The sequence below is a fragment of the Octodon degus genome, unplaced genomic scaffold (genome assembly GCF_000260255.1).
Source record: "Octodon degus isolate 3935 unplaced genomic scaffold, OctDeg1.0 scaffold00189, whole genome shotgun sequence".
Classification (NCBI taxonomy): Eukaryota; Metazoa; Chordata; class Mammalia; order Rodentia; family Octodontidae; genus Octodon; species Octodon degus.
Window position 1 is genome coordinate 3,160,086 of NW_004524765.1, and position 9,465 is coordinate 3,169,550.

A 9,465-nucleotide genomic window follows, 5' to 3' on the forward strand; every position below is an offset into this window, starting at 1 on the left:
TGCAGATATATAATTGGTAGCTACAGACACACGAGTAGGTGCAAAGCTCAGGCAGAAACCGCTGGGAAGGAACAATGATCTAGGAAATAATGTGACCTTTTCACCAGTGGTAAAAAATCAACAATACATATAAAAGTTGAGATTAATAAAATGCTCATTCTTTGAATAACAGAAACAAACTAGACACTAATAGCACCCTCAACCCCAAGTGTCATAGAATTTCTTGTAAATTAAAGATATGAAGACAACTTAATGACTTAACTCACAGATGATGCTGACTTCTATTGAGCAGAAGGATTATATGATAACTGAATCTACTGAAAATAAGCACAGACATTCTGTAAAGTGAATTAAATTCTTTTTACTTTGAAAGCCCTGCTTGATACTTGCTGCTGCTCTAATTCATGACTTTGAGAGGCAAAACTAAAAAAGCTGCTGCTGGGCTCAGGTGCTGTGGGAGAACTCACGAAAAATGGTCTGAACTGAAAATCTTCATCTCCACCACCCTGGTTTCCAACTGGCATACTGTCCAAAGGAAACTTGGAATTGTTCCCTAGGGGAAAAAAATAGCGAAGAACATAAACATCTATTTCCTTATAGATTTTTAAAAATGAAAAGACAAAAGTCATTCAAAAATATTTTAACAGAATTCAACTCATGACATGAATAAAATACAGTCCAAACACTAGACAAAAAGCATCAGAATTTCTTCCACCCTCTCCATGACCACACTACCATATATACTATGTCACCTTTTGTAAGGCAGTTTCCAATGAAACTGTTTTCGTTTTAAAGGCCAATCTGAACTGTACAATGAAAGCCTGTTTCAAAATAAAAAAAAAAAAGAATCATACCTTACCCACTAGTCTGGTACACAAAACATATTTGATAAATATCTCACAAATGGACAAAAGTATAAATGAAGAGATGAACCAACCAAATGCACAATAAGAACTGTGTGATCAGTATTGGTTGGGGAGGGGGAGAAAAATGAAACACAGCCTTCCCAGAGGATGGCTAATGGTTAAGATTATAGAATTTGTGATCATGAGCAAGTTACTAACAATAAATGTACCCATCTCAGAGTTTTGGAAATTACATTAATATAGCTCTTGTAACTTATCAAGGAATCCATAAATATAAGCCAATATATTTCTTTTTTTGCCAATACATTTCTTAATGCAACAAAATAGATTTAATGAATTAATTTATTTTTTGGTACAAGGGATTGAACTCAGGACCAGACAGGTATTTAAGCTGCTGAGCTATCTCCCCATGCCAAAATGAATTTAATTTTCAGAGATAAACTTTGCTCAAATTAAAGATACGACAAATTTAAGCAAATACAATATATAAAAGCAATGATGCACAGTCTGATACATGGCTAAAGAATCCATAGCTTACCATGATTCCACCTTTGTAGTCTCCCTTAACAGCATGGACCTATGCAGAGCACAATGTAAAAAAACAAAACAAAACACTGATTTAAAGAACAGATATTGGATATCATGTGTGCTTTCTTACCTAATGGGAAACCAAAAACACCAGCCTGTGTAATCATAGATGGTTCAAGATTGCTTTCCTGGTTAGCAATAGTAATATTTCGCAGCCTAAGGCTATCATAAAGGCCTTGGAGCTTTTGATATTGGCGATTGCGTTCCATAAGTTTCTCAGAGATATCACTGAACTTTTTCTTATATTCTTCTAGCACTTTTTTCATGGAAGTGACCTCTCCTTTCATAGAGGTCAATTCCACATCCTTGCTCTGTATTTGCTGAGTATATATTTTCTCCATCTGTTTCAGATGGCCCTCAGCCTTGCTGAAATTGTATTCTTGATAGAGACGTTCCTGATGTACCTTTCCCAATAAGAAAAGAAAGACTTTTAAGACAAAGATGAAAAGTTACACATAACTTCATACATATACAAAAGGAAAAGATATTTATACAAGGTCTTTTTAATGTTTTTCTTTTTAATTTTTTTCTTTCTTGCAGTACTGCAGATTGAAAGGGCCTTCACAATAAGCTATATTCCCAGCTCCATTTTATTTTTGAATTTTGAAACAGGATTTTGCAAAGGCACCAAATTGCCCAGGCTGAGCTCAAACTTGTGATCTTCCTTTGTCAACCTCCAACAATGGTGGAATTGTAGGCATGCACCAACATGTCCAATGTTTGAGTACATATGCAGAGAATGGTTATAAATGGGAGAGGAGACTTACAGCAACTGAAATAAGCAAAGCAAAACAGGGAATCCATAAAATACATAGAAAGAATACAAGAATATATGTTCATCTAAAACTCATCAAGTAAGCTGCACATGGTTGTACATGGCTGCAATTCTAGCACTTGAAAGGCTGAGGCAGGAAAATTGCTGCAAGTTTGAAGCCATCCTGGCTGCATAATGAATGAGTTCAAGACCAGCCTGGCCTACATAGCAAAATCTTGTCTCAAAATTCCTAAAAAGTATATAAAATAAATCACCAAACAAATGCATAAAGAGGGCTGGGGATATGGCACAAGTGCATGCCTGGCAAGCACAAAGTCCCAAGTTAGATCCCTGGCATTACCAAAAAAAGAAAGTAAAAAACAAAACACAAAGAATAAGAGTCTATTTTACCTACATAAAACTGATTTAAGGGGCCAGGGAGATGGCTCAGTAGAATAAGCACTTCCCTGGCAAGTGCAAGGGCCTGAGTTGAATCCCTGGTTCTGCAAAAAAAAAAAAAAAAAAAAAAAACCCCAAAAACTGACATAAAATGTGGAAAACTAAGCACTCTCATATATTTATTGAGAACAAATAAAAGGATATGCCTTATTGGAGAATGATTTTTATTTTTAAATTTATGTATTTGGTACAAAGCCTCACTATGCAGCTCAACTTAAGTGATCCTCCTGTTTTCAGCCTCCCCAGTGCTGGGATTACAGGCATGCACCACCATGCCCAGACTTGGTCACCTGGCTCAGCATGTCTGGGGGTGGGGCTAGCAGGCATGTGGTACTGGGGATCAAACCCCATCCCTGCGTATGCCTAAGCATGCACTTAGTCCACTGAGCCTTCTCACTGGCCCTAGAGAACATTTTTTAAATATTACAACTAAGTGTTCAAAATAATCGGCATTTAGTGTACCCCTTTAATCCTAAGTACTTGGGAGGCTGAGGCAGGAAGATCGCAAGTGTGAGGCCAGCCTGGGACAACTTGGTGAGATCCTCTCTGAAACTAAAAAAATTTTTAAAAGTTGAGGATGTAGCCCAGTAGTGAAGCACTTGCTTAGCAGTCACAAGGCTCTAGATTCAATCCCCAACAGTGCGCACACACTGTCTCACACACACACAACACATACACACAAAAGCCTTCAAAATGTATTTATTTGCTTTCAGCAATTTAATCTTAGCAAATATTGAAAACTATGAAGTGATAAAAAATGCTCATCACACCATTTTCAATAACTCATTAACACATTATGATTAAAATTGCAACCATTAGAATTACCATATAGACTAGTTAACTAAAAGTACTTAAAATATTCATAATATAACATATAGCTAACCTTATTTACTTATTTGTGTGGAATATATGTATGTGGAGGTGCACATGCTGGGAATCAAATCCAAAGCTTCATGCATACTAGGTGTATGCTCTACCACTGGGTATATCCTCAACACTGTCAATTCTTTTTCTTTGTTTTTGGAGACATACTACTATGTAGTTCAAGCTGGCCTTCAACTCACTGTGTAGTCCAGGCTGACCTCACATTAATGGCAATCCTCCTGCCTCAGCCTCCTAATGGCTGAGATTATAAGTGTGCTCTACCACTCCCAGCATTTGTGAATTTTAACTGGTCACAAAACCCATATGTATTATCATATTTTTGTATAAAAATGTATTTATGCACAAACAAAAATATCAACAATGTGCTGCTAGGGCTGGCAAGACAGCTCAGCTGTCTAAAGCACCTGCTTAGGCAATTCCTTGGATCACAATCTGCACCAGCCCCACACCCAGGGAGGGCTGAGCCTGCCACAAAAAACAAATGAACAAACAGACCCAAAACAAAACAAAACAATGGGCTGCTTGCTTCAGCAGCACATATAAGAAAACTAGAACAATACAAAGAAGATTAATGTTGCTCCAAACAAGGATAACATACAACTCATGAAATGCTTGATATTTAAAAAAAAAAAATAAAGGCCAGGATGGTGGTGCTGGCCTGTAATCCAAGCACTTGGGAGGCTGAGGCAGGAGGATTTCTGGCAGTTCAAGGCCAGTATGGGCTACAAAATGAGTCCAAGGCTAATCTGAACTACATAGAGAAACCTTGTCTCAAAAGATAGGGGGGTAGATAAAAGGGTATCTCTGAGTGATAGAACTATGGAGTGTTTAAAAATTTTTCTCTTTATGGATTTTCTTTTTAAAATTTTTTTTTAAATTATTTATTTATTTATTTGGTACAATATCTTGCTATGCAGCTCAGACTCATGGTGATCCTCCTGTCTCAGTCTCCCCAGTGCTGGGAGTACCGGCATGCGCCACCATGTCTGGTTTTTTTTTTTTTTATTTTTACAAAGAAATTTAGAAATCTAACCATATACAGAATTGTAACAGGACAGACCTGTGACTTTTTTTTTTCTTATTCTTGTGTCTTTTTTTTTCATTTATTACCCTTTAAAAAAAAACCTTTACTTGAGAGACATTATGGCAACAAATGGTATGTCATGACAAGAAGTACATATTTAGAAGACCACGATGGCAAGCACTCCAAGCGTGACCCTCTATTACACATCACTATCCTCAGTGCAGCTGCCTGGCTCACAGGCACCGACATATACAATTAGTCATGGTGAGAATCTTACCAGCCAACCGCTAGTCTTAAAAACCTGCTGATGTACCCCAGGATCACTGCCCCACCCATCTCATGCATACAAATTCATGGCTTTGCCCCTGTCATGTTTCCCAGCTTTTCTCCTTGCCCACTCCTCATTGTCCAATCCTCAAGTTCTCGATTTCCTTTTTCTTTATGGATTTTCAACAACACTACTTCTGAAAAGTGCAAACCATTTATTATAAAGAAAACTTTGCTAGGGCTGGCCAAATAGATCAGTGTGTTAAAGCGCCTGTGAGCAGGTTCAGGGGCTTGGGTTCGATCCCTGGGCCTGCCATGCTGGCCCTGGCCCCTGGACACACTGAGACCACGACTGAAACTGCGTGTGGTGGCACAATGGCGCCTGTAATCCCGGCACTTGGGAGGCTGTAAACAGGAGAATCACTAAGAGTCCTATGTAGTAGTAAGACACTGAACACCCTATAGGCCCTTCCCTAAAGTACAGGGGGAAAAAAAACCCAACTTTATAAAATAGTAAAGGAAAAACATTAGAAACTCCCACCTAGGCTTATACTCTCAAGAGACAAAGCACTCTAAGCACTAACCTGGTATGTCCAGAAGGCCAATGCTCGGGAGCTAATGTCCAACACAATCTCTGGCCGAAGTCCTGCCAATACCATAGCTTTATATTCCTCTGATGGACTGAGTTCTGTGCGGACAATGTCTAACTTTCCAGAAAGGGTACTGTTGCAAGCAGGGCAGATAGCAGGTGAACGACTAAACTCACCACTGCCATGCTGATCACAGAAGATGTGAGAGCAGGCAGTGACCCATGCATAGCCAGACAGTTTGGTTCGACACTTTCGATAATTACAAAGCAGCATGTCTTCACACAAAGACATGATAGTGAGGTCTTCAGGTGTTGAAAAGACCTAATAAAAAATAAATGAAAATGGAAATAAGTCAAATTGCAATGATAAGTAAACAAACAAAAATTAAGTATACTTTTATTTTTATAAAATAATATACATTATATTTTCTGTGTTTATTGTAATCACTATTATGCCAATTTTATTTTCTCAACAATATTGTGCTTCTTTCAATAGCCATAAAGAAATTTTTAAGTAAAAATTAAATGTACAGATGGTTCTAAATCTTACATGGACAGAATATCCTGTCTGCTTCTTGTATACTATGGATAGCCACTAAGAAGATAACAATGTACAATATATTGATTATCAAAACTATCCTATTAATCAGCTGTGAAACTGTCTCATTCATATTTATTTCTCAATAAAAATAAATTAAAATAAATAAATAAATCTTACTACAGTCAATGACAATAAGATATGGAAAAAGGTTTAGGAACATCTACAAAGTACAAGTAAGTAAAAATTAAATCAGCAACTTTTACCATTAGTCAATACCTACGCAAAAGCCCAAATTTATTACCAATTTACACTTTGCTAGAATATTTTAATATCACATCTCATACTTGGAAAATGTAACAGTGCAGGAATGATTTCTGCCATTTTTCAATGCAAACTACATTTTTAAGTTTTCCAAAGCTTATTTCCCAGATTCTTTACCTATCTTGTCTTGATTTAAAAACAGTAGATGCTCCTTAGGATTACACAGGAATAATTTATCCTAATAATTCTCAATTATGATACCTGAAAATCTGCATAAAAACTCTGTGCTATGTTCTTTTTTTCTTTATGATACAGGGTCTCGCTATGCAGCTCAGACTCCTAACGATCCTCTGCCTCCCCAGTGCTGGGATTACAGGCATTTGCCAACACGCCTCGTTTCAGTGGGCGGCATGGCACACAGGGGGTTTTGGGGCGGGCACGATATACGGTACCTGCAATTGAAGTTGGGACGTTGCGCTTGCCAGGCAGGCACTTAGGTCACTGAGCTATCTCCCCAGCCCCATGTTTTGATTTCAAATACTTGTTAAAGTGAGTTCCCTAGTTTAACTTACTTTTCAATACTGTCCACTCCCATTGAAATTATACTAACCCCAAATGGGCAGCAATAGTCTGAGCATACCAAAATAAGTTATATATTTTATAAAATAATAGTGGCACATCAGTTATACATCAAGCAAAATTATGCACCTTTATCAACCCAAGAATATCGCCTTAGTCATACAAACGGACGTTCTGACATTCACTCGTTCTTAGCATCCACCAATCAGTGTCACCTGACCACCAAAGTTAATGTGGTTTATTTTATCTCCAGCAGAGTAATAAACATAAGGGAAACAGGACAAATTTCAAAGCTGAGACCCTTCCCAGGCAGAGAAAGAGGTACGTCTACTCCAAATTTTCCACAAGGCAGGGGAAACAGCTTGCTCAGTGGGCTGTAGGTCAAGGCCCTATCTTGAGAATTAGAACGACAGAAAATTGACGCTGAAGTTTCGGTCTGCTTCCTAAGCTCAACAAAATAACAATTCAAATAACTAGCCTGATGCCCCCAGACCAAAAGGCAGAATACCACTCAGCTGCCACCAAAACTCCACCACCTGCCAGAACTCCGGGACGTCGACACCACGGGAGAGCGCGCGCGGGACAGAACCACCGGGCCTGATGGGACGGCCGCAGAGGATCCTGGGACCCGCCGGCGCGCAGGCGCATTGACAGCCTCGGGAAGCCGCGACCTCGGCCAGGGCGCAGGCGCACTGGAGCGCAGCGGCTGCCAGCTGGAGCTCTGCGCGTGGTGCTGCTGAGAGCTGGTAACTGCCTGAAGTCACGCACAAGTAACATCCTCCGGGTGGAGCAGGATGAATAGCACAGCTTGTTTGAGCCCCAGGCCCTGGAATATGTGTTCGGAGAAACTGTTCGGAGTCACAGGCGGGTAGTACAGGCTGCTTCAGAAGAAAATTCCCAGAACATGGATGATGCCTGTAATTAAACAACTGCTACCTCGATGGTGAGGTGGATTCTGCTTTTTTATCTTTGGAAAAGACATCTTTTCAGTTTTTAAACACTCTGTAAATACATTTAAAGAGGGCCGAGGAGGTAGCTCAGCGGCCTAAGTGCCTGCCTAGGCAAGCTGAAGCACACTGGTTCGATCCTCGGCAGTATCGCATGCTGTGCCTGCCCTGTCATGTCAGCACACGCTGAGCCTGCCTTGTAGACCCGGCGTGCTATGCTGGCCCCGCCCCCAGGGCGAGCTGAGATGGCAATTGAGATTGGGCGTGGTGGCGCACCCTGTAATCCCAGCGCTCCAGAGGCTGAAGACAGAAGGCTCACTATGAGTCCAAGCTGTGTAGTGAGAACCTGTACCAAATACACAAAGAAGGGGAAAACAGTATAACATTTAGGGCCGGCGAGATAGCTTGCATGTTCAGGGACCAGGTCAATCCCACTGAGCCCACACAGGTGCATTACTATGAGTCTGAGCTCTGTAGTGACAGTCTGTACCAAATACATTAAAAGAAATTTTTAATCACATTTATATTTTTATCTTCTCATGAAGCTATTTGAAAATTAAAAATCTGCCCTCATATATAATCTAACTAGAAAGACAAGATTAATCAAAATTATCCTACTACCAAATAAATGGTAAATTAGTGATAAATATTAAGTGGTAGAGAACATCTAAGGTTAAAAAAAGACTCTGGTCAAAGGAGACTGCATGAAGAAAAATATGTGCTTTAAGTGAATTTTTTTTTTTTTTTTTTTTTTTTTTTTCAGAACCAGGGCTTGAACTCAGGCCCTTGTGCTTGCCAAGCAAGCGTTTATTCTACTGAGCCATCTCCCCTTTGAATGAACTTTAACATTCCATATCCAGTATATCCCCCCCTTACTACAGTCACTTAATTAAAATTAAGTTTTTCAGTCACAGTAGTCACATTTTAATTGCTCATTAGCCATACATGCCCATATTTGTACAAATATAAACCATTTCTATCATTACAAAAAGTACTATTGGATGTTGATGTCATAAAAGATTACTATGACTAACATAAGCTAATAGGAAGCAGCGTGTGTCTTTTTAAAATTCCCACTCCTCCTGGGCCTGCCATGCCAGCCCCACCCCCAGGGTGCGCAGACTGGGCGTGGTGGTGCCTGCCTGTAAACCCAGCTCTTGGGAGGCTGTAAACAGGCAGATCACTATGAGTCCAATCTAGTAGTGAGACCCTCAACACCCTGTAGACCCTTCCCTAAAATACAAAAAATAAATAAAATAAAATTCCCACTCCTATCACTACAAGTCTGAGCTGCATAGCAAGACCCTGGACCAAATACATAAATTAAAATAAATAAATAAAATTTCGTACTCCTTGTTGAACTTTACAGAAATTGTTTCATTCCAGCTTCACAACCCCACATTTACAGAGAAAACTGAGCTTCAGAGAAGCTACATCAATTTCTTCAGGTCAACTAATGGGATTTAAATGAATTTTTTTTTCAAAACTCCATATTCTATTAATGAATGTACTTCCTACATGAAATAAAAAGCACAGCCACAGAAGATGGTTTGCTTTAAAATGTAATGAGAATGATATATTGGCTCAGAGCAGAAAGAAATTGCGGTCATTTTAGTATCTCAGAGAGATATAATCGGAGGATTGTTCTTCCCTTCCTGCCTGCCTGCCTCCCTCCCTCCCTCCCTCCCTCCCTCCCTCCCTCCCT

At 39.5% G+C, this 9,465-nt stretch overlaps 1 protein-coding gene across 1 annotated transcript; it reads right to left on the minus strand.

The window, feature by feature from the left end:
* Positions 1-350: 350 nt before the first annotated feature.
* Positions 351-5,746, minus strand: Ccnb1ip1 (cyclin B1 interacting protein 1). The gene is made up of 3 exons (XM_004644010.2): positions 5,428-5,746; positions 1,525-1,858; positions 351-553 (listed from the first exon to the last, which is right to left on the minus strand). The coding sequence occupies exons 1-3, from the start codon at positions 5,722-5,724 to the stop codon at positions 351-353; spliced, it is 834 nt and encodes a 277-aa protein (XP_004644067.1). The 5' UTR covers positions 5,725-5,746.
* Between the last annotated feature and the right edge of the window lie 3,719 nt (positions 5,747-9,465).